Here is a 25,517-nt window from a genome sequence, read left to right as displayed (position 1 = left end):
AGTCATCCCTGTGTGTTACAGGCAGGAGAGGATGGGCGGAGGCACAGGGGGCTTGGCAATGACCAGGACCGGTGGGGGGAGGCTAGAGAGACATGTCTGTTCCAGGGGTGCTGCTGGCGGAGGTGGGGCACCCACCCCCTGGGCGCTGGGGCCGCAGAGGGTGGTGGGTGTCAAAGATGGCGACTTTTCCCTGGACATGGTGAGCTTGAGGGGGAGGTCACTCCCAGCAAGGACCTGGACAGTGGGCTCCACCCCGAGTCCTGGGCAATCTCCTTAACTTCCCCCGCTGTTTCCTCATAACAGTACTGACCTCAGGGAGGTCGGGGGCTGCACAGTCAATAGGTGAGAGGCATCTGGAACAATCACGGGCTCACGCTTTTTGATGGGCATCACCCGGACCTCCCCAACCACGGGATCGAGGTGGGCAGTCCCACGGCCCCCATCTGCCCTCTCCGACGGTCCACACCCACCCTTTGCTCACCTCCCACCGTCCTCAGAACAAGAAGTGCCCAGGCTGGGGCCACCGCCGCCGCCCGCACCACCTCACCCCACGTCCGGGTTTCATCCCTTCGGGGCAGTTGTGGCCCCTCCTCCCAACCTTTAGGAGCAGTTGGGCTGCGTGGTTACAAACAGGCCACATTCCGCTGCCCTCTCTGCAGTCCTGGTGGTCCTGCCCCGGGGCCTCCCGTCTGTCGTCCTCCAACCACACTACATGCTTTTGGGAGAAGAGGAGGGAGACGGTGATGGGCTGCGTCAGGACCCCTCCTCTGGGACTTGTTGTTGCATAAGGATCTTCTTGGCTCTGTGCTTTGATCTCCAAATTCCCTCTTCAGCCTCCCTTTGGGGGAGGGGGAAGGAGGAAGGTTTTTTCTGAATGTGCAACAAGGCCTCCCTCGGAGCCAGCTTCGCAGGGCAGTCCCCCCATCCCCCCGCCCCGCCCTGCAGTGACATGGAGATTTCCTTCACACCCAGTTTACACAGAATCGTTTCAGATTATACGTAACTGCCGAGAGCAGAACACCGATGAGTTTTGGGAGCTGCTCCTTCCCAGACATTTGTTAAAGCTTCATACTTTCTCGGTCTTATTGACTCCCCACCTCACCCCACCTCCCACCCCAATCCTATTTGAACAAGACAGAACAGTTTCCAAAGCATTTCGTAATGTTTTTCTCACTCTGAAAAGAACTAAGAGAGGGGCCTCCGTCCCCACCCGCCACTCCCAGGGCACCTCTCGGCCTTCAGGCCTCTTACTGAGCGTCGTTGGGGCCGCAAACCCCGAGGGGCTGCACTTGCCGTTCCTCACTCTCACCTCTTTCCCACGAACTGGCGTCTCCTCCAATAAACATCTCACCCTGGGGGCTTCTCTGGTGGCGCAGTGGTTGGGAGTCCGCCTGCCGATGCAGGGGACACGGGTTCGTGCCCTGCTTCGGGAAGATCCCACATGCCGTGGAGCGGCTGGGCCCGTGAACCATGGCTGCTGAACTTGTGCGTCCGGAGCCTGTGGTCCGCAACGGGAGAGGCCACAACAGTGAGAGGCCCACATACCGCAAAAAAAAACAAAACAAACATCTCACCCTGAATGATCCTTAACCACTTCTGGGGACATTTTGGCTCCAATCACAGCTCCAACAGAAAGGGCCCCAGACGTCCTCACCCTGGCCTGGCTGTGCCCTTGGTCCTGCTGAAGGTCACCTGACTCAGAGCCCCAGCACCCTGTGCGGAGACTCAGACCCATTCGTGCTCCAGCACGGGCAGGAGGAGGCCTCTCCAGCTCTCTGCTTCCTCTCTTCCTTCTCCAATCAAGACTCAGAGAAATCATATGCAATTCTTAAGCAAGAACTTTTTATCATGAACTCCCCAGGACTGGAGGTTTTTAAAAAATCAATTAAATGTAGAATTAAACAAGAAAAGCCATGTTAAAAAAAACCTTCCCTAAAATGAGAGAATGTCCAGAAGACACATTCATGATTGTTTTCTTTAAAATATTTACCCTAAATCATTAAACAATTTTTCTTTTAAAGAAATACATATTTGATTCAAGTAGTATAAAATATAACGAACGATCCCCCAGAAGTTAGTTATTGAAAAAAAGAAATACATGGGGTTTTGCACATCAGGGATAGGAGAAGGGAAGTGAACACTCCAGACCCCGCACACTTGGACTTGAATACACATTTTCCCAAAGAAGATATACAAATGGCCAATAAGCACACAAAAAGATGCTCAACATCACTAACATCATTAGGGAAATGCCAATCAAAACCATGAGATACCACCTCACACCAGTGAGAATGGCTACTATCAAAAATAAACAAACAAAAACAAAAGCAAAACCAGAAAACAGTAAGTATTGACAAGATGTAGAGAAATTAGAATCCTCTTACATTGCTGGTAGAAATGTAAAACGGTGAAGCTGCCATTCCTCAAAACGTTAAACATAAAATGACCCTGCAATTCCATTCCTGGGTATATACCCCAAAGAATCAGAGACAGAGACTCAAACAGACAATGTAGGGCAATATTCACAGCAACATTAGCCACAATAGCCAAAAGGTGGAAATAACCCAGTGGCCATGAAAATGTGAACGGACAAACAAAATGTGGTATAAACAGTACATACACACGATGGAATATTATTCGGCCATGAAGAGGAATGAAATTGTGATACACACCAGGCACTGCCAAAACCCTGCATTATCTGAAAGGATAACGGGAACAAAAGAATAAAAATGGAAGAAAAAAGAGCAAAGAAAGTATACGTTTGGTGGTCACTTCTTTTGGTCCCGTCAGAACAATGCAATTATTTTCAAAATCCAAAGAGAAGTTGGCTCATCATGATGGTTTCTTTCAAGCTTCCCTTTGTTCGTGCTTCCAACAGTCACCCATGACTTAAGATACCAGCAGCCTCCTGCCACCTGTGGCTGAGGGGCTGCATCCTACCTTTGCCTTAATACTCACATGAACGCCCAGAAACACCTGAGAATACAGGACGCTGGCTTCCACTGGATTGGGGCCGCCAGATGAACTACAGCAAACGAACTATGATGAGAATGTCCCCGTTTGCTTCAAGGGTCCCTGCCTGCGTGATTCTCTAGACCAGACTACATCTGACTCCAAAGAGCAGTTTACGTTCATTCTTTTTTTTTTTTTTTAAGTAAATTTTTATTTATTTTTTTGGCTGCGTTGGGTCTTGCTGTGCGCAGGCTTTCTCTAGTTGCAGCGAGCGGGGGCTACTCTTTGTTGCAGTGTATGGGCTTCTCATTGCAGTGGCTTCTCTTGTTGCGGAGTCCAGGCTCTAGGTGCATGGGCTTCAGTAGTTGCAGCACATGGGCTCAGTAGTTGCAGCACGTGGGCTCAGTAGTTGTGGCACATGGGCTTAGTTGCTCCACAGCATGTGGGATCTTCCTGGACCAGGGATCAAACCCATTTCCCCTGCACTGGCAGGAGGATTCTTAACCACTGCACCACCAGGGAAGTCCCTATGCTCATACTTTACCTCCAGTAAATTGCACATGGGAAATGGCCACTCAACACACAGCTGACGCCTAAGACAGCTTCCTTCTTAACGAGGAGGCCAGGATAAGAATGAATCACAGATTCATGGGACCGGGAGTTTCGCCGGCACATTCTAGCAGGTACCACGGTGGGCCTGGCCCCCTCTAGCACCTCTGTACGCCCCGGTGGGGGCTGGCTTGCTCCAGGTTATCCCCTTTAATCAGTTAAATGACTCAGACATGAGCTGTGATCTTTCTTTTCCCCAGGACTGTCCTTTCCACGACTGAAGTTCAATTGTATCAGCTACAGTTACTGTAGCATCAGAACCAGAGGCCAGATGGCACTATCTGCTTCCTGCTCTCCTCACGTGGGCTGGGCCGGCCACATGAACAATTTAAGCTAAAGCACATGAAGAAAGAGAAACACGTCTGCTGAGTAAACTCTTGTGTTTCTTTAAACGGTGTGTGTGTGGCAAGTTGAGGGGTGGGAGGAGCTTATACACTTTTTAAATTTCAAAGAAAAGGATTTTCTTAGGAAATATTTCCATCTACCTCTGCCATACAACTTGCATGCAAGTCACAGATTACTGTACATGTGTTCAGTGATTCCAAATGCCAGTGACCAGACAGCAGGCCTCCAGGAGAGACCCTGTGTGGGGCTGGGACTGTGTCTGACCCTCCCTCCCTCTGGTCCTCAAGGTGAGGCCCCGAGGACCTGTTGGACACGCACACTCTGGCCCACCCGAGCTGCTGACCCCGGCCATGATCTGGGTGATGGGCTCTGAGGGTGAGAAGAAACAGAACTAAACCCTGATCTAATCTGCTGCATCTTCTTTCTTGTGAAAGAGAGAGAGAGAGAGCCACGCAAAAACGGCACATGTCTAAGACATTCAAGATGAATGTAAGAGATAAATGCCAAGGTGGTGAAAATAAGCAAATGGGAAGAGCAAACGCCTTCAGGCCCAGCAATGCCCTTGACCGCCAGCCCTCAATCTCCCTGCAAGGAAAACGGTGTGGATAATACCATCTCCCTGAGAGCTTTCTGGGAAAGACAGAATGATCCCATAGTGACCGCAGACCACTTCCTGGCCCAGAGAACACACCTACTAAGGACATTACAGTCTGGTGCTGGCGAATTAGCCGCACCACTGCCTCGCTTGGAGTCGGCAAACTTTTTCTGTAAAGGTCCAGATGCTAACATGTTAGGATCTGTGTCACAGGTACTCAGCTCTGCTACTGCAATGCAAAAGCAGTCCCGGACAACATGACATTAACAAATCGGCATGGCTGTGTGCCAATAAAACCTTATTTACAAAAAGAGGCAGCAGAAGAGATTTGGCCCTCCAGCCAGTCTGCTAACCCCTGGTTTAAGTGGTAAGCAGTGGAGCATTGACTTTAATTTAAACAAAAATTGCTTCTTTGAATACTTAAACCTGGAATAGGCTAGTATCTCCCCTTCACCTCTCCTCCAACTATAGGGTCTGTGATTAAATTCAGTACAGAGAGTTGCAGAAACAGTCCCCCAGAACTCAGAATTCCTGGAACCTAAATAAATAGATCCAAACGGTGTAAAATGCTTTCATTGCTTTTTTCTATATTATCATATGTTTAGGTAAGTTACGGGTCATTTAGTCTTACTCAGATGACAGCAGTGAGGGTGTGCAGGCCCCAGCAGAGGGCGCTCAGGCCGCAAGGAGGGAAGCTGCCCGCGGCCACAGGGGTGGGAAGAACTGGCCCACGGACAGCAGCGTCAAACCTTGCAGCTGACCACACAGCACCTGGGAACACAAACGCACCTCGCCAGCAAACTGTTCTGGGAGCTCCTTTTTCCCAGAAACACCCGGCGAGGCTGCGCAACTGGCAGGGTGCGGAGCTGCGTCCTGGGCTGCCTCTGGCAGGTTGAAGGCACAGGGAGCAGGTCCCACCTCCCACCCCAACCCTCTGTCCCTCCAAGGAAGGGCCGCAGCTGGCTCCGCCCCACTGGTGTCCCAGCTCCCCCACCCCCCCGTCTGGTCCTGGGACCAGCCCAGCCCAGCTGGCGGGACCCTCTCTGCCCTCCTCACCCACAAGGAGGGGCCCAGCCCTCCCACCACTCTCTGTCCAGGAGTCCCACCCAGCAAGTGGCCTTTGTTTCCAGCATATGGGAAGTCATTTAGTTGGTTTTCAGTGATATGTTTTACAAATACTGTCTTCACCTCACTAGCACTTTGTATTTCTACGGGAATTGCATCCCTCTCTCTGGACCATAAAGCATGTCTTCAGGAAAGAGCTCTTTTTACTCGAGGAGGGGTGAGTATGTAAAAGAAGAGTTTTTCTAAAATGGTCAGAAGCTGTTATGTGAACAGATCAGGCCAGTACCCTCTGCAGCACAGGACCTATTTCGGATGACAGGTCCTATCTGCAACGTCAGGACACATCCCAGTGATTTGTCTCGGACCGTTTTTCTCGGACCGTCTGTGATGACGTTCACGCAGAATGCAGACACCTGATGTCCCCGAACTCCTGTGGCACCTGAAGTGAGGGCGGCAGCTGGACATCAGGGCCGAACAGCATCTCTGCTCTGATATCCAATTATGAGTTAGACATCTGTTCCCAGACACCGCAGATTTACAACCAACCAGACAGAGGATCAAACCTCTTCACAGTGGAGCCAAACAGCCCCCCGAGATGCACGAAGGCCACCTGTCTGTGGTGAGGCAGCGGCTGTGGCCCCGGTTCCCAGAGGACCGAGGTGAGCTCCTCCGGCTCATGTTTGGGTGAGAAAAGGCAAGTTCTGAAGGGGCAGGAGGACCCTGGTTGGTGGGCAAGGTGACACAATGCTTCAGGTCACCAGGCCACCACTGGTGTCCTACTGTGAACACAGCTCATGGGTTCGGGTGGGGGGCGGTTCCAGCTGAAGAGAAACAGAATGGCCCATTAGTTCATTAGGACAGATAAGGAACACACACAGGTGAGTGGGAGGTGTGCACACAGGTGAGGGGAGGTGTGCACACAGGTGAGAGTGCAGGTGGGCTGAGGAGACCTCCCCAGGATCACCAAGCTTGCAGTTGCTAATGACTCCTTTTCATCGATTTTTGTCTCCTCTCACTCTTGAGGTGTCACTCCCTCTTCTGGTTCTGATATGTCACCAAGTGAATAATCAGATAATCTAGTTTCTTAAAACTTTGTTGAAAAGAAGGGGCTCTCAGGCAAGGCTCAGGGGCCATGCTGCTGTTCTGGGGCCTGGGAGTTTGCTTTTGGGCTCTCCCCTTATTTTGCCACCAACAGAAAGTGCACTTTGCAAAAATAAATTCTATGTAGCTCATACAAGTTAAAAATCTTCCAGTGTGCCTTGGGGAGTATACAGCACAAACTGAAACATTCCATAAGCTACTGGCCATACTTTGTCCTGAACAGAGTCCACCTTGGTTCTCAAGAAAGGCGTGTGAAAACATATGGATTCGGAGGGATACTTTTCAATGCTTTTGGTGCTTTAAAAACACAAAAGTAAGGATAATGGACTTAAAATGGGCTCCGTTTTTTATTTAGAAAGGAGAAGCCCTTGAGTTAAAGAAAGAAAATGAAGCATTTAATGAAATTTATAGACCTCATTAGCTATATCTTACCAGGAAGTGATATGAATTCTTCTTAGAGAAAAAGAGCAAAGTTTATATGACTCATTTCCAGATTCCTGTGGTTTATTATCCTCATTTCTAAATTCTAATTTGTTGCAAGACTATCTTTAGACAGATAACAAATTTTCCAGGATTCTGACATTTTAACACCCACATAGCAACAAAAAGAAACTTTGATATGAAATCCAAAACCTATGGCTTCTGGATTTAATAAAGATACAGACATCAATACAAAGTTTCTTTACTCAGTAGTACTTTTTGGAGAAAGTTGGTGAGTAACCACTTTTTCAACTAAAAGTTGCTAGTGTACCATGGCTCTATAACGCACATACTCCTTTTAAATGAGAAAGTGAAGAAAAACAGTACAGGTTAATCCACTTAAAAATATGTACTTTTGGGGCTTCCCTGGTGGCACAGTGGTTGAGAGTCTGCCTGCCGATGCAGGGGACACGGGTCCGTGCCCCGGTCTGGGAGGATCCAACATGCCACAGAGCGGCTAGGCCCGTGAGCCATGGCTGCTGAGGCTGCGCGTCCGGAGCCTGTGCTCCGCAACAGGAGAGGACACAACAATGAGAGGCCCGCGTACCGCAAAAAAAAAAAAAAAAAAAAAAAAAAAGGTGCTTTAAAAATTTTATGCATGTTAACTGATTAGAATTAGATAAAAACCACTGAGCTGTGAAGGACAAATTTTTAAGAGAAAGACACACGGAGCTGAATGAATATGTGAAATGTAATTGTCTGGTAGACCCAGGTGGGTTCTAACCGCCTGGCTGTAGAGACTCCACTTGGATGACAGGAAAGGTCTTTCAAAGCAGCTACGACAGAGTAGACACAAGAGTGGGGTCAGGGGCACGTGGGAGGCCCGGTCCCACGGGCAGGAAGGAACCCGTGATTCCACCTCATGCCCTGCCTTCTCAATCGGCCGAAGTTACCTTCACTTAGTTTTGCTAAATATCTTCAAATGCATGGGTCACACAGATGGTTAGCCCTGGAGTCTGGTTGTAGCTGCTGAACCCTTGCATTTTATCAACAATGAAACTGAGCGCTGGCTGGAGGGGAGACAGAGGCCAGGGCCTCTGGGGCAGCAACCTGAGGGGGGCTGGGAGGGGGGCGCCCACTCCAGCAGGGACCCGGGGAGCAGGACACCAGTGCTTTCTCACCAGGGCCGCTGTTGACCTGCAGTGTGGCCTGAGCCCTGGACCTCATGAGAGCCTCCTGGGCTAGCTGGCCCCTGCCCCCCCGTGGCTCCGACTCCACAGGGTGAGCCTCTGCCCTGTTGCCCCCAGGGGTGGGTGGGGGACACCTGCGTCCCTGCCCTGGCTCTCAGCCACTCAAGAGCAGCCTATCAAACTCTCCTGCTTCTCCTGGGTCCTCGTCAACAGAGAAGGAGCGTGTGGCTCCCACGCAGATCACCAAGGTCGGCACTTCTGGCAGCCTGCTCTGGGGAGGCCGTGGGCGGGTCGGGAAGCAGGGAGGTGGTGCGGCTGACCAAGACTGATGTCCCAGAGTGCAGCTGCGGGCTGCGGGGGTGACTGCCTCAGGGTATAAGCAGAGGAACGAGGCTGCAGCTGCCCTGAGGGCCCTGGGGTCTCACGTGAGTGAGGAACATCGCGCAGCCTCCGGACCCAGCACGCACAGTGGGGACCTTCACGGGCTCGAGCAGCAGAACCTGAAGTGGGGGGTCTTGGATACACTGTCCAGGAAGGGACGAGGGGCCGGGCTGCGCACGAGACCGCGCAGCGAGGGGGTCATCCAAGGGCACGCACTGCGGCAAAGGGGGAGGCGTAGTCTCTGCATTTTTGGAGCCCTGAAACGTTTCGACTTTTAAAAAAGTTATCCTTTTCCTATTTTTTAAAGAAAATGTATGTGGAATGGCAAGTACAGAGGAGATGGTCAGGGGCTGCTCGTTAGGGGAGGGGTGAGCAGGGTCACGGGGGGCTTGGTCCTCCTCCGTGAACAACCAGAACATCAAACACACACACGAGTGTCCTTCAGCCGGGCTGGACATGACCCTCTCGGTACCCAGGGCGAGCCCAGTGGCCTCGGGAGACGGAGACGAGGGGATGAAGCACGCAGTCGGAATGTCGCAGGTACTGGATTAGAATGAAAACATGAGCGTCTGGTATTTCCCGCTGCTGCACTTCTCTGTCTTCTCATTGTGAGAGGTTATCTGCCCAGAACTTCCTCTGTCTCAGCTGATGTGAGCTTCTATTTCTCTGCTCTTCTCCGTGCCTTTCTGCTCCTCTGCTGTTGCGGCTTCATTCAAGCACTAGGAGCTGGTTGAGTGTGGTCGCCCCTGTCACATCCCATTGTACACAAAGGCCTCTCCGTTGTTTTCCTTGCTCCCTAATTGAGTGTTTCTATAACCTAAGAAAAAGGAGGCCTGTGCTCCTTGTGTGTAAAGCACTTGCTCCATCTCCCCACTCCTTCCTGGGCTGCTTCTGGCCTCCCTCCCAGGTTGGAGACCTGCTTCCTAGATCTCACATCTTCCTCCTCTTCAATTTGCTTCTTAATTTTATGCAATGTCTTCCAGTAAATTTCTGAGAAAGCTTTTGTAAGAGACAAATATTTTGAATCCCTATATGAAAAAGTCCTTGTTATATTTTCACACGATTGACAATTTCGTTAGGCATAGAATTCAACATTCAAAACCATTTCTGTGAGAATTTTGAAACTTGTGTCCCAGGGTCTGACAGATTCCACTGCAATTGTTGAGAAATCCAAGACCACATTTGTTCCCGCTGTTCTTCTCTCTGAACTGCCCAAGGGCTTTAAATCCTGGGCAGGGTCTTCTCTCGTACCCTGGGCAAGATACCCAAGGGCCCTTTTCATCTGGCAGCCCACATCTTTGGTTCTAGCAAATTTTTCCGAATTATTCTTAGCTAATTTACTCTCCTCCACGTAAAAGGAAATCTCACTATGCTGGACTGTGCTGTGTCAAATCAGCAAGAGCTGGGCACCAGTCTCTCAGGGGCCCCTTCTCAGTGTGAATGCAGGTTAGAGCTAGACCCGAGCGGAACCTGCCTCAGGTTGGGCAACAGAATGAAGGAGGACCACTGTCCCAGAAAGTCATGGTGGTCAGGGAGGGGTGACAGGGGTGACACAGGCAAGGTCCCCGCCCAGAGGCCACCATCCATGAAATGTGGGTGGATCTTCATGTTCTATGGGGACAGAAGCTCTTGTTCTCAAGATGCTTCTGGAACCCCACTCTACGCACCTGTTCACCTGTATTCTTCATCATATCCACGACAGTAAACTGTAAACGTAAGTGAATGTTTCTCTGAGTTCTGTGAATGGCTGAAGCAAATTAATTGACAGAGGAGGGGGTCGTGGGAACCCTGACTTATAGCCAGTCAGGTGGAAGCACAGGTGACAACCCGGACCTGTGATTGGGCTGAAGTGAGGCAGTCTTGTAGGACTGAGCCCTTAATCTGTGGGCTCTGACGCTGTCTCCAGGCAGGTGGAGTCAGAACTGAGTTTTTTAGGACACCCAGTCAGTGTCTGCTCAGAACGGAAGAACTGCTCAGTATTTGAAAAGGCAAAGGAACTGGAATAGCAAAAATAATTTTGAAAAAGAAGAATGAAGTTGGAGGAACCACACTAACTGATTTCAAACTTCCTCCACAGCTACAGTGACCAGGAGAGGGTAGCCATGGAGTGACACACAGATCAATGCAACAGAATGGCCCAGAAACACACCCACACGAGCACGGCTGACTGATTTTTGACAAAGGCCAAAAGCAATAAAGGAAGGTAGTATTCTCAACAAAAATGGTGTGGAAACACTTGGACATTTGTAAGCAAAAGAAAAAAAGAAAGAAAAAAAAAGAGCCTTGATCCAAACCTCGCTCCTTATGCAAAAACCAACTTAAAATGAATCACAGCTCTAAATGTAAAACGTAAAACTATAAAACTTTAGGAGAAAATCTTTGTGACCCATAGTTACATAAAGCATCCTTAGACATTGACACCCAAAGCACAATCTATTTAAAAAATAGATGAGTTGGACTTCACCAAAATTAAAATCTTTGGCTCTGTGAAAGACTCTTGTTAAGTAGATGAAAGAAAAGCCATAGATAAGGAGAAAAGACTTGCAAACACACCTAACAAGGGACTTCTGTCCAAAAGGAAACTCAAACTCAATAGCAAGAAAACAAGCAATCCAATAAGAAAATGGGCAAAAGATGAGAACAGACGCTTAGTGGATGGTGAATAAGCACATAAAAAACTGCCGTTAGGGGGCTTCCCTGGTGGCGCAGTGGTTGGGAGTCCGCCTGCCGATGTGGGGGACACGGGTTCATGCCCCGGTCCGGGAGGTCCCACATGCCGCGGAGCGGCTGGACCCGTGAGCCATGGCCGCTTGGCCTGCGCGTCCGGAGCCTGCGCTCCACAATGGGAGAGGCCACAACAGTGAGTGGCCCCCGTACCACAAAAAAACAAAAACAAAAACTGCTGTTAGGAAAATGCAAGGCAGAGCAGTCATGAGACACCACAGAACAACTGGCATGAAAAATCTGACACCACCAAGTGCCGAGAGGGGAAATGGTGCGGCCACTCTGGGAGCCTCGCATGGACTTCAACTTGAACACAGATGCACAGTCCCAATCCTGGTGCTCATCCCAGGAAGTGAAGCCTGTCCATAAGGGTCTCGGCGGCCCTACTTGTCACAGCCCCACGATGACGGGCACGTCCCTGCAACTGGACTCTCTTGGCAACAGGAGGAAAAAACTATGATCTCAAAGGCACAATGCGGAGTGAAAAAGGCATGGTTCCACTGATACAACCGTCTCAGATGACAAAACTCCAGCAAAGGGGACAGAGAAGTTGTTGCCAGGGGCAGGGGCAGGAGAAAGTGTGACTAGGAAGCAGCTTCTTTGGGGTTCAGGATAGTCCCATATCCTGATTGTGGCAGGGGCTGTGCTGACGCAGACGCATGATGAAATTCCATAAACCCCCCACCCATCCCCAACAAGAATGTGTGAACTCCGCGCAGGGCTGTACCAGTGTGCATCTTCTGGTTTGAACATCGTACTGTGGGTATGTTACGAATGGGAAGCTGGGTGAAGGGCACACAGGAACTCTACTATTTTTGCAACTTCTATGTGAGTCTGGAGTTATTTCAAAGGGCACAATTTTTAATTGGTTAGGCTTTGTAAAATGACTCTACGATCCAGTGGGGAAGCAGTTTCTCTGTGCAGGTACCAGGAGCCTGGCCTCCAGATTAGAGGCAGGAATAACATTCTCAAAGAGTTTCATCAAAAATACTCAGGCACGGGCTTCCCTGGTGGCGCAGTGGTTGAGAGTCCGCCTGCCGATGCAGGGGACATGGGTTCGTGCCGCGGTCCGGAAAGATCCCACATGCCGCGGAGCAGCTGGGCCCGTGAGCCATGGCCGCTGAGCCTGCGCGTCCGGAGCCTGTGCTCCGCAACGGGAGAGGCCACAACAGTGAGTGGCCCGCGTACCGCAGGGAAAAAAAAAAAAAATTCAGGCACGTGTTAAAAATGCACATTTCCAGAGCCACTAAATCAGAAACTCTATGGGCGTAGAAGAGGGATCTGCATTGTTTTCAGGTTTTTGAGCTATTTTATGATCAAACAAGTTTGGGGAGTGCTTGCTGGTTTAGGTAAAGAGTCTGTACTTACAGAGGTAAACTTTAATTATCTAGAAATTTTGCTTGTCTAGAGTCCTTGGATACTGGATAAAGTGAGAGTTTGTGCATTAGTGCTGGCAGGTGGGTTGTAAATTTTTCCCATTTACGTTCATGCCAAGCTGTTCAGACGCTGCGGGCAGATGAAAGCTGGGTGACACCCTCCCTGTGGAACGCACGGGGCCACGAAGGAGAGGCTGTACAGGAAGGGGGGCTGTTCTCTTTGCTGCAGCCCTGTCCACATACCACTGTGTCCTGTGGGCCCAGGGGCAGGGGACACAGACCAGGGGGGACCACCAGGGGCTGTGGAGAAGCCAAAGAGGGTGTCCAAATGCTATGGACCGAATTGTGTCCCCCAAAGCCCACTGCAGCCCTAACCCCCCATGCGACTGCATTTGGAGATGAAGCCTTTAAAGAGGTAATTCAGGTTAAATGAGGTCATAAGGGTGGAGCCATGATCCACGAGTCACCGGGAGTGAGTGAGCTCACAGAGGAAAGGCCCTGTGAGGACTCGGGGTGGAGACGACTGTCTACTTGCCCAAGAGAGAGGCCTCAGGAGGAACCACCTGCTGGCACCTTGATCTCGAACTTCCAGCCTCCAGACTGCGAGAAATAGCTGTCTGTTGCATTTGTTATGGCAGCCCGGGCAGGCTAAGACACCAAGGAAGCACGGATCCTGGAGAGAGGTGCAAGGGCAGCAGGGAGCAGGCGTGGAGGACAAGGACCAGGTGGGGTTGGGCTGAAGGGGGCGCCTCACCCACTCCTGCTGTCTTCCTTCCGCTGTGAACCTGAGCACGTACTCCAGGCAGCCAGGGCTGGGCTCACTGGCCTCGGTAAGGACCCAGCTAACCATGCAGGCTGCCAGGGCCCCCAACCCCTCCTTGGAGCTGCCGGGACCCCCCAGGGGCGGCCCGAGGCGGGGGTGGGGCTGGCCTTGCCTCCCCTTGCCCCCCATCCCCACCCAAGAGACGCAGGTCCCTTGGGAACAGCCCCTCGCTTAAGGTGTAAAGTGGGCCCTGCCTAAAACAGGTGCATTTTCAGGCTGGCACAGGCTCCAGGCCATTTGTCCAGACAACTTTCCACCTCTTGGTTTACTTGGAATTAGCAGAGTGTCAATTTTATAGTACTCTGATTCAACTTTGCGCATGGTGGGTATCTAATCAGACATTCAAGTAGACACACAAATATCAAACCGAATCACGCTGCGCTCCACCTCACAGACGTGACTCAGTTTAGACTGTGAACAAAGACCCCACAGAGTGCTGCTGATTTCTGTGACTGTAACCGTTGAGAAATGGCTTAAATAAGAGATATCTTCTTTCACTTTGAGAAACTTTATACTTTAATTTCCCCTAACTCGCTAAAGAAAAACACTGTTTAGGAAGACCCTACCTTAATTATTTCTATGATGCTTAACAGTAAACAGTTAAGTCTGCCCTCGGCTCAGAACTCGTATTTCTGGCTGAGAATATGCTGCATGTAAATCATTCCCTCAGTGTTCAGTCACACAGTTTCTGTGTGACTCATGTTCTGCCAGAAAATCCAGCACATGGCAGAAGCCAGCTCAGCAGTTTCTCTCACGCAGCCACCTCTACACTTACTCACAGACCCTCTAAGACCCTGCCAGCTCCGAGGAGGCCACGTGGGCCACATACACCGGCGCTTCTCCTTTCCTCACGGCTGGGGGAGCAGCAGTGACTGAGCCTCCCCAGCGCCCTCACTGCCCGCACTCGTTACTAGTGCACCTATTATTATTACCTGTTATTAGTGCACCACCTGTAGCTATTAGGCGATTACTGGAATATTCATCTCAAAATGGGAAAAGTAAATCCAAATGCAAAAGTGCTTTTTTTGTGTGCGGACCAGCCTGAACGGCATAGAACTTAAAAGCTGGTGAAGTCATTTTGATAACAGAAGCAACTGGCAAACCCAACACTGAAGAGGAAAGGGTAAATAATCTTGGATTATCCAAAGAAGCATGTGAAACGGCCCCACAAGAGGAAACTCTCAGGGTTTCTTCTGCGTCTCTTTGAGTTCAGCGAACAGAACACCTGATGCCATAATCACAAGCAGCTCTTATTTCAGAAGCTGATTATCATTATAAATCATTCCATTATACCAAGATTTCAGTTTTCAAAAGAGTTTAGAAAAAAGCACTTCCTTATACGGCAGGATCACAGGAAATCGCAACGTGGGACAGACCCCAGCACCTCACGGAGGGGAGAATGTTTCCAGGCCTTCTAGAGCTACTTCCTGGTTGGGCTTTGGGGGCTGCTCCCCACTCCTCCCCCTCTGACTGGGGCCCCCACCCTGAGGAGCACATTTCTCCGGTCTTGGGTGGGGTGGCAGGCGGGGTGAGTCCTGGGAGCAGCTCGTCCAGCAGCAGGAAGAGTCTGGAGCATCTGCCATCGGCGGGGCACCAGGGCTGGGCCCACCCCCAAGAGCCGGGGCTGTTTTCAGTCTCTCTTTTGGGGTGATTTGCTATGGAGCATTAAGTGGCTGCCAGCACGCTGAGGCAGTGGCTTGTTTTCAAAGGTGGATGAACAGAGAATCTTTGGTTCTTGTCCTCACTCAGCACACGGTCGTGGACTCACCCGAAGTCCCATGGATTTCAAGACCCCACAGCTGAGACCGAGAACCTCTTCCTGGCCTCCTCCTCCAGGCCGTGGCCCCGCTCGTGGTGGCTTCTAGTCTGATTTCAGCCCACGCCCTCTTCTAGCTCCGAGGGCTCCCGATGTCTGCTGACCAGCTCCACCCGGACGGTGCAACTCAGCTCATTCCCCCAGACCCGGCCCCGCTCCAGCTGCCCTGCTCGGGGATGGCCCCGCCCCGCCAGACACTCAGGCCTTTCCTGGACACCTCACCCCTGCAGCAGCTCGGCGCTGCCCGAGCCCCGGCCTCCTGCCCTCTGAATCCGTCCACCTCAGCCTACGCGGCTGGCCTGTGGGTGCCCTGCTCCCAGGTCTCCAGCCGGGCCCTCCACACCTGCCCTCTGGCTCCGGCTCCTCCCCAGGCCGGGCTCCTCTGAAACGCTGTCTCCCTTCTCCAGGGAGCGCCTACCTGGACTGTGCCTCGCACCCAGGAGGCAGGCAGACACAGGTGCTAAGAGCATGGAAAGTCCCTTTTGGGGAGGCTTGGGCCAACTGCAGACAGCAGGCGTACCTGGGTGAGCAGCTGGTCGGGCGCCAGCTGGTTGATCCACCGTGTGTATCGTTCGGTGGAGTTGGGGGGCTCCCTCCTCACTTGGCAACCGATAATCTGTGAAACAATAACAAACAGGACTTAAAATAAATCCACTGCAGCCACTGGAACAGCCCCGTTTCTCAATAACTTTCTCCTTCCAGCCTCTAAATAAACAAGAGTCGCAGCCCTAAGAGCTCACTTCCCCAGCCGCCTCCCTCTGTCTAGGCTGCCACAGCGGCCCCCCGCCCCACGACGCCACCAGACGGGCACACCCCATCCCAGGAAGAATGTGCGCTAGCTGCCCTCTAAATCCTCTTCCGTACCCTGCATCACCACCTCCTTCCGCCCTTGGCCCTGGAACCCGGCCCTGCCTCCTCCTGGCCATGGACACGATCCCCTCTCCGCATACCCAGCTCTGCACGCTGACCCCCAGCAGCCCTGTCCTGCTGTCTGACAGTGCCCCAGCACCTAGGGAAGCCCCCGTGCACATTCTGCTGGGGTATCTGCTTGCAGCGCGTTTACACATCTCTAAGACTGCTCAGAGGTAAAAAGGCCCGGCTCTTTGGTCGGTGAGGCAGGTTTGGAGAGAGGCTGGCTCCTGCCGCAGATATCAGGGGTCCTGATGCTCAGACACCAGCGGCCCCAGGGCTCAGAGGCAGGGAACGGGCTGGTTTCTGAGGGAGGGACCCCTCGCAGCAGCAGGAGGGGGCCTTTCTCCTCCTTTCTGGCTGGGGGAGGGCAGCCGAGTTGCCCGTGGCAGCAGAGAGCCTGCCCCTTGGTGAGGGTCCTGTAAGGCTCTCAAAGGCTGGCTGGCCTCGGGGAAACGACACTAACCCCCAATCCCCTGGCTGCGCCTTCTCCACCTCCCTGACCACCGAGGAACACGGTGAGGAAGGTCAGAGTGGTCGGCAAACCTACATCACTGCCCAAGTCATCTTACTGAGAAACTATCAAAAGTCACCCCACGATATATGAGTTTCTTAAATCTTGCTCTAATATACACAGCACGTACACATGATGATTAATTTATATTAATGCAGTTGTGCTACTGAAGAGTTTTGAGAAGGTTTTTGCTTGCTTTGCTTGAATTTTGTTGTGTGGTTGTTGTTTGTTTGTTTTGTTTTTAGTGATTCAGTTATACATATATCCATTCTTTTTTAGATTCTTTTCCCATATAGGTTATTACAGAATATTGAGTAGAGTTCCCAGTGCTATACAGTAGGTCCTTGTTTGTTGTGTTTTTTTTGGTTTTGGTTTTTTTTTTTTTTTTTGCTGTACGCGGGCCTCTCACTGTTGTGGCCTCTCCCGTTGCGGAGCACAGGCTCCGGACGCGCAGGCTCAGTGGCCACGGCTCACGGGCCCAGCCACTCCACGGCATGTGGGATCTTCCCAGACCGGGGCACGAACCTGTGTCCCCTGCATCGGCAGGCGGACTCTCAACCACTGCGCCACCACGGAAGCCCTCGTGGTGCCTTTATAGCTGCGCCTCCCCCCCCACCCCCCGATCCAGCTCACAGCCGTGAACCTGCTACTGCAGTGCTGTAATTCTGTCTTTTCAAGAACATTGCATAAATGCAGTCACACTGTGTGTTGCCTTTCAAGATTGGCTTTTTTCACTCGGTGATTCCCTGGAGATTTGTTCCTTTTTTGGCTGAAAAATACTCCACAGCTTAACCCTCTACAGGACACCTAGGCTGTTTCCAGTTTGAAGCTATTACTATTAGTCTGCTGCAAACACTCACACAGGGGTTTTTGTGTGAATGTTAAGTCTTCGTTTCTCTGGGATAAACACCCAGGAGCGTGACTGTGGGTCGTATGGTAGTTTCATGTTTAATTTTGAAAGAAACTGCTGTTTTCCCAAGCAGCTGCACCACTTCCATCCCCACGGCAGCGTGTGTGACCAGTTTCCCTGCATCCTTGCCATGTGTTTTTTCTGGCTTTTCCGAAAGGTGTGTGTGGTACCTTGTCGTGGTTGTAACATGCACCCCCGATGGCTCAAAAGGCTGAATCTCCTTCCAGGGGCTAATTTCTCATCTGCCTGACCTTCCAGGGAAGCATCTTTCATGTCTTTCATCCATTTCCTGATTGGGATAAAACACACTTGGCCATAGGTCTGTATTCTTTTGACATACGGCTGAATTCTATGTGTGAACTTTTCATATATTTCTCTTAAAAACACATACAAAATTCAGCTGTAAATTAGAACAGCCCTTGAATGATCACCTTGCCCAGTTGCGAGGTACCACACCTGATCTGACCGAAGCGTATTTTTTTAAAACTGTCTATTCCATCTGTTTTCTGGCCTTGTTGACACTGTCTTGCATTCGATTGCTGAACAGGAAAGATTTTGAGTCAAAAAACAAAAATGTGGATCAAAGCTGTGAGGTAGAAATCCTGTTTCAAAAGCATTCCCAAACATGAAGATGAAGAGGCTTAACTTCTATACAAACACCCAGGCCCCGGCCCCGTGACTGCTGCGTCATGAACAGCTGCTGGGGACGGCAGACCAGCAGAGTGCAGCCCAGTCCAGCCAGCGCCAAAAGCCACACTTCCAGCCAGACCGTGAGGGGCGGCAGACGTGGTCTTTCTAGGACATGAGCTGACTTGTGCTATTTCCATGGTGAGTGCCTGAGCCCCCTCCCCAAACCTCCTCTTCCATTCTCTGCCTCTGATGAAGGCTGAACCACACTGGGTGGGGTCTCACGTGGAGAAGGAGGATTAGGTGAACACGAAATGAAGCTGGAGCTTTGGGGGCTGGCTGTTCTTTGAGGCTTTAAACACTGTGAGTGCTGGTCTACAAAGAACAAAAGTGAGGATATTTTGTTTGCCTTAACATTTTTTAAAAGAATGCTGGTCTGGACCACAGGGCAGACAAAGGCAAACCATAAAAAGAGGCACCTGCAGTGGGATGCCGAGCTCCTCTCCTGTGCTGTCTGCCCTGCCCTCATGCCAGACCACTGTGGACCCCAGGCCAGCACGGTACCTTGTACACAGTCGGTGCTCAATAGACAAAGGCTGAATGAACCCAAAGAGTGGGAGACTGAAAAAATTCTTGAAGAAATAATGGTCAAAATTTTTCCAAATTTGATGTAGGCTATACAACCACAGATCCCAGAACTTCAACAAAGCCCCCAGCAGAGCCAATCTTTAAAAAAAAAAAAAAACTCATCCTTGTACATAATAATCAAATTGCTGAAAACCAGTATTAAGCAGAAGATCTTAAAAGGAGTCAGAGAAAAACACCTATTACACACAGAGAACAGGATATAAGGATGACAGCAGACTTCTCCGCAGAAGCAAAGCAAACTAGACAAGGGAGAGACGTCTTTAAAGAAAGAATGACTTCAACCTAGAATTCATTAGCCAAGTACTATAATTTTCAAAAATTAAAGCAAAAGGAATACTTTTTCAGAAAAACAGAAGCCAAAATTATTCATCACAAGAAGACCTAAATTACAAAAAATGATGAAGGAAGCTCTCTGGGGAGAAGGAAACAACCTGATCTATACCAAGGAATGGCAAGTGGCAATGACGGTAAACAGATGTGTAAAAGCAGAAGACATTTTCCCACGTGCAGCTTCTTTATAAGATAATTGACTTTGGTAAAAATAAAAGCAAACACTGTGGAGTTTACAGCATAAACTGTGTGACAGGATGTGATTTGGTAATCTTCTTATGCTCCATGTGAGATGGTGCTATTTAAATGCCATTTATTTATTAACAAAAGTGCCATTTATTTAAAGTAGCGTGTGAGGGGTAAGATGCACATTGCAGACCCTAGGCCAACCACTGAAAAATAATGAAACAAAGAGGGATAGCCGATAAAGCAATAGTGCAGATAAAATGGAATCATAAAACAAAACAAAACCAAAAGGTAGGAAAGAGGAAACCAGGAGGAAAGAGGCTCCAGGCAAAACACAAGCCGGGAGATGAAAACCAATTACATGCAATGCAGAAGGAACAAAGTAACAAAAAGCAAAAGTCAGGGCTTCCCTGGTGGCGCAGTGGTTGAGAGTCTGCCTGCCGATGCGGGGGACACGGGTTCGTGCCCCGGTCCGGGGGGATCCTGTGTGCCGCGGAGCGGCTGGGCCCGTGAGCCATGGCCGCTGAGCCTGCGCGTCCAGAGCCTGTGCTCCGCGACGGGAGAGGTCACAGCAGTGAGAGGCCCGCGTACCGCAAAAAAAAAAAAAAAAAAAAAAAAAAAAAAGCAAAAGTCAATAAAATAGAAAAGACAACAGAGAAAACCAGCGGGGCAGGGAAGGGACAAGAGTGTGGCCGTGTTAGGAGGTGTGCCATTCCGGGGTGTCTTGGCTTGGACGTTGCTGGGATCAGCATCCATTCGCAAGATCTTATTCAGAAACTGAATGTTTTAAACTTCACTAACCTCAGTTCTTAATGGGAATGAGAACTGTTACCGCACACCCACACAGCAAACTCAAGTAGGGAAGTTATAAAATGAACCAGGGACCCGGCAACACAAATTCTGAGAGGAAGGCAGCCCACCCTCCCCACCCACCATCCTCATGGTGTTGCTAGAGGGTTCCTCTAAGCAGGGCTTTCAGAACCATGGTCTGAAGATGAAAAAAAAAAAGGGGGGGGGAGAGAAATGTAAGGCTATAATTTTATCAATTAGCTATACTTATGAAATTAGTTCCTAATTTATATTTATGCGTAAAGATTACTAAAATATAAAATACAAATTAAAATTAGATTTCATTAAGAACTCCTAATTGTCTTATGGACCCAATCCTTAAAATACTTAAAGTGGATACATTTAGGAATGGAAGCAATGTTTTAATATTTTAAGTTAGATTAACTATTTTCCTTATTTCATACTCCCAAATGCTTCTTGTCATCAAAAATCTTTTCTAAAAAAATAACTTTACTTATCGATCAACTTCTACTTACCTGGACAACAACTGCCACTAGGAAACAGGGCCATTCAAACACCTGCTAGTTCCTGAGAGGCTCACCTGTGCTTACTCGTCTGGAACGGTACATGTCCGATGTGGCTGGGGTGTGTGGAGGCCACGCTCCACAAAACCTCAATGCACAGACGTGTGTTTTTCACGTGTGGCGGTCACATCAACGTGGGGCAGATGTGGAGGAACACAAGCTCTGTCGCTGTGATTTTTAACCTGAGAGACTCCTCCAGACGGCAGGACATGAGCTGCCCTCATCGGCTCGTATCTCCTGGGCATCCTGCTCCAGCCCGTTACTCTGGACCAGGTCCGTCTTCAGCAGGGCCCCTGCAGCCTCCCCGCAGCTTCCCCCGTCACCCTCTCCTCCTCCTGCCTCACACCCACCTTCCAAATACCAAGCACTCCCAGAGACCCATGCCTGGCCGGCAGCACGTCCCACCCCCCAGGCTCTGTCAGGGCCAACCGTGGACGCAGAGCCCCCCCCGCCCTGCCACCTGCAAACCCACCCCTGGGCACTGCGGGCCTGGGGCCTCCCCAGCCGATCTCTTGTGCTGTGAGGCAGAGTTGGACCACAGGGCCCAGCACCAGGTTCCGTCCTGAGTGACTGAGCAAGGCCACCATCTGCGCCCCACTTCTCCCGGCCTCCCTGGGCACACGGACGGTGCTCGCTCCAAGGTGTGGTGAGGACGGAGCTGGAAGTGGCGCAGCGTCCGCCGGGCTTTCGATGCCGACAGCAGACCCACCCACCTCCCAACCTCGTGCCAACGTGAGCCCCTCACCGGCCCCTCAAACAGCTGTGCCCTCTCTGCAGCACCTGTGCCACTCCCAGGGCACACGCTCAGCCTGACCAATTCAGTGCCACTCAGTGGACAGAGGCCGCAGCAGCTGCACTCACAGGGCAGGAAGAGGCTGCGCTGAGCGGAGATGAGGTGATGGCCCTGGCGCCACCTGAAGGCAGAAACGGGTCCACAGCTCCTGCTTCCCGCCTTGCATTCCCACCAGGCATGGTGGGCACGAGCCTGTCGCCGACTCTGAGCCAGGCCAGGTCACTGAGGACCCCTCCCGAGCCCCCTGGAGACTCACATCGGGGACGTAGGGAAGTCCTGCCATCGGCCTGTCCTGAGGCCACGGGGAAGGACCACCCACGTGTGCTGGAAAAGCTCTGGGGTGCCCTGTACCTCCGCAAGGTGCTCCCTGCCTCCTTCCCACCGTCATCCTCAACACCTCCACACTCCTGAGAATGCAGAGCTTCTCACCTCCGCCTGTGCACAGGTGAACCCCCAGGGAGGGGCCCAGACCAAACACAGCTGCTTCCCTGACCCCACCCAACTCCTGTCCCAGAGCGGATCCTTGCTCCAAAATGCTAATAAGTGGGTGGAGAAATTCTACACCGGTGACGCCTGACATGTAACATCTCAGAAGTTCTGCAGAGAATATGCAGCAGCACAATTTATGGAAGCTGCCACCCTCATAATTAAATGGCTTTCTTGTAAATGGCCTTAAAGAAGTAATGACCAAGGACAAACATATACTTAGCATTCATTTCATTCTTTCCAAACAATGTGATATAATCAACAAAACCACCAACCAGCAACTGCAAATCAAGATTTTTGTAGGTCATGACTTTTAAAAAACCCGGCACTACAGTAACAACCCTTCTAAAGCTGATTTTGTTCTGGTGCAACAGGACTGTTCTGAACCCCTGGTCTCGCTGCAAACCTGGGATGCCGGAGCGGGCACAGGTGCTCCAGCGCTGGGAGCAGAACATCAAGTGCACTTAATACAAGGTTAGCAAGGAAAGCTGTAACCTAGAACTTTATAAAGGCACAAGCCAATGTGTTTTAATTAAGATTAACTGACACTGTCTACATTTTTTCCAAATTCCTTATATATCCCTAGATGTCGAGGTCTTTGAACTTACACGTGGAGAACAACCAAAAGTAACTTCACATGTGAACCAATCCCACACAAAAAAGGGGGCGGGGGTGGACAATGTATCTGAAAGTATCTCACTCTCTACAATGTATACACTGGACCAGGAAAATGTGGGAATCTCCAGGAAAACCCTTGTACATTCCAGGTGCCAGGCCCACAGATGATGTCATAAGCAGACACCTAGACAGGGTGTGTTTAGAAAGGCCACAGGGAGTTGATCTGGCCCTTGGCATCAGGGCCCTGGGGATGTGCACAGGAGAGTGAGGAGCACAGCCCCTCCACAGGGACAGCAGGCAGGGTGCCCAGGGCCTGGACTGCACCCAATCTGCTCCTGCACCCAATCACAGTGGTCGTAGCACCTGAATTTTAGCTGTTTGAGAAAAACATGCAGATTTCAGTATCCTGGGACTGCCATTTATGCTAACAGCATAAAATCATAAAATCATACCATCAGTCAGCTCCCTCAGAGCTGTCATCATAATTCTCCTTTAAAAAGAAGGATGTCTTCCTCTTAAACAACCATCTGAAAGTCACCTTTGAAATCTTTCCCCAGAGATGTGAGGGGTTGAATACTGTCACCATGATGTGACTTGTGTGCTCAGCCAGGTTGTGGTTCCTGTGGGCTCAGAATCCTCTAGCTAGGTGGAAGCTTGAGGCCTGAGACTGGCCCAGGGTGTTCTTTCTGTCCCCCAACGCCTGCCTTCGCTGATTGTAAACCTGCCCCGTCCCCTCCCCAGGCTCTGCTCTGCCACAGCCAGGCACCTCAGGACTTGTTCCTGTCCCTCTGCCTGGATCCGTCCTCCAGAATATGTACAAGGTTTGTATCATCACCTTCTGAAGATCTTTGCTGAAACGGCCCCTAATGCGAGGCCTTCCCTGACCCCCATCTCCCTCCCTCTCTAGTTTACTTTAAGACACTTGAGATGCTTCCTTCCGGTGCAGCCAGTCCCTGACTCTCCTCCAGGAGCCCCTGAGCCACCTGCACCCTCTGCTGACCACCGCAGGGGCTCTGCATGTGTGCCTCCTCAGGGCACAGGACCTGGTGGAGGAAGTCTGCACTCAGACACCAGAGAAAGGGAGCAGCTCTGAGGTCAGAGACTGATGAGGAAATGGAAATGCACAGCCGCCTTCAGCAGGGTGGCTGCAAGGGCAAACGTCCAGGCAGCCACGTGGGGCCCCGCAATCACAAGGCCCCCATGGGTTTAATGCTCTGATGCCATTGTTTGTTTTGGGACTCTTCAGTTGTTTCAGAATATTCAAGGAGCATAGAGAGAGCCTTGGGTGAATATAGAGAGTCTTAAATTGGTAATTAATGCGCTCAAAAGTCACACTTATGATTCTACAGTCTGTACTATTACCTCCAGGAGAACATGATGAAGAAATATTTATAAAAGTTTATGAATTTGTATTTTAAACAGTTTGCTTTTACTTTATTTTTTATAGGATTTTTTTTTATTGAGATACAATTGACATAATATTAGTTTCAGGCATACAACATGATTTGATGTTTCTGTATATTTTGAAATGATCACCACAATTATGTCTAGTTAACATCAATCTCCATACACAGTTAAATATTTTTCCTTATGATGACAGCTTTTAAGACCTACTCTCTTAGCAACTTTCAAATATGCAATACGGTATTATTAACTATAGTCACCATGCTGTGCATTACATCCCCAAGACATATTTTATAACTAAAAGTTGTACCTTTTAACCACCTTTACTCATTTCTACTGGTGTCCGTGGCTTGATATCTTTTTTATTTAATTTTTAAATTTTTTTGTGATTCCTCCTAATGTCTAGGAGACATTATCTTGTCCGTCTAATGTCAGACAAGATTCTTTTTTCAATGTAGGATATATTCTAAGTGCTTGGAAACTGTGAAAATCACCCCTGACCATTTCCAGATCTGGGCCAGTTCTCAGACTCAGACCCACCAGCTGAAGGAGAGGCCCCACCCATGAGGATGGACCTGTGACGGCAGGGGAGATGCACCGAAGACGCAGGATCTAAGGCCGGGAGGGGACACTGATCATGTGAGGCAGCTGGACACAAGGGCCCAGCTGACACCAGACCCATCACGCCCATTGGAGTAAGGGTCCACAGGTCAGGTAATAAACTGGGCTCATGGGCACACAGGTCCCACCAGTGACCACTTCCAGGTTCCTGAACGTGTAACCAAGCACAGGCTTAGCACCCAGCCGAGCTTCACACGGGTTCCCTGTGCTGTGATTAGGGGCTAGTGTAAGAGAAGGGCCAAGTGGAGGCCATCCCAGCCTCAAGTGTAAATTGAACACAATATCACATCCTGGGGAGAAAGCAGAGACTGGGCCACCTTGGAGGCTTGAAGGAAAGGGGTGCTGGTCCCCACCAGCAGAAGCAGACGTCACCCCTGCAGAAGCAGACGTCCCGCTCACACGCGGCATCAGCGTGTCAGCACTTGGGACCCTTTCTGCTGTTTTCACATTGCTCAGTGGTCTGCACGCTGGACGTTTTCATCGTGCTGGCCACCGTGTTGAGGACACCCTGTGGCACCTGATGAGCAAGACTTTTGGGTCCAGAGGTCTCGGCACTGCAACACTACCTCTGAGGTGAGGGACCATAAAGAGAGAGGCACAGGACTTGGCAGGTCTCCTTGGGCCACTTGGGGTCCTGTTCACCCTTGACCATAGTTAAGAGTGGGGCCCGAAGAAGCACGGGCCTGCCATCTGGCCCTGAG

General features: G+C 50.6%; 1 protein-coding gene across 1 annotated transcript in view; it reads right to left on the bottom strand.

Annotated features, from left to right (window-relative positions):
• The window catches only part of B3GNTL1 (UDP-GlcNAc:betaGal beta-1,3-N-acetylglucosaminyltransferase like 1), a gene marked incomplete at both ends in the record, with an annotated part of 128,371 nt that overhangs the window by 37,951 nt on the left and 64,903 nt on the right, over positions 1–25,517 (bottom strand). Inside the window, one exon of the mRNA XM_079725936.1 lies at positions 15,918–16,013. Within this exon, the coding sequence (XP_079582062.1) occupies positions 15,918–16,013 (96 nt within the window). The remainder of the gene's footprint in view (positions 1–15,917; positions 16,014–25,517) is intronic.

The sequence above is a fragment of the Hyperoodon ampullatus genome, assembly GCF_949752795.1.
Source record: "Hyperoodon ampullatus genome assembly, chromosome: 19".
In the NCBI taxonomy this organism is placed as follows: domain Eukaryota; kingdom Metazoa; phylum Chordata; class Mammalia; order Artiodactyla; family Ziphiidae; genus Hyperoodon; species Hyperoodon ampullatus.
Note: the sequence above shows the minus strand (reverse complement) of the source record. Positions and strands in the feature narration are given on the sequence as shown.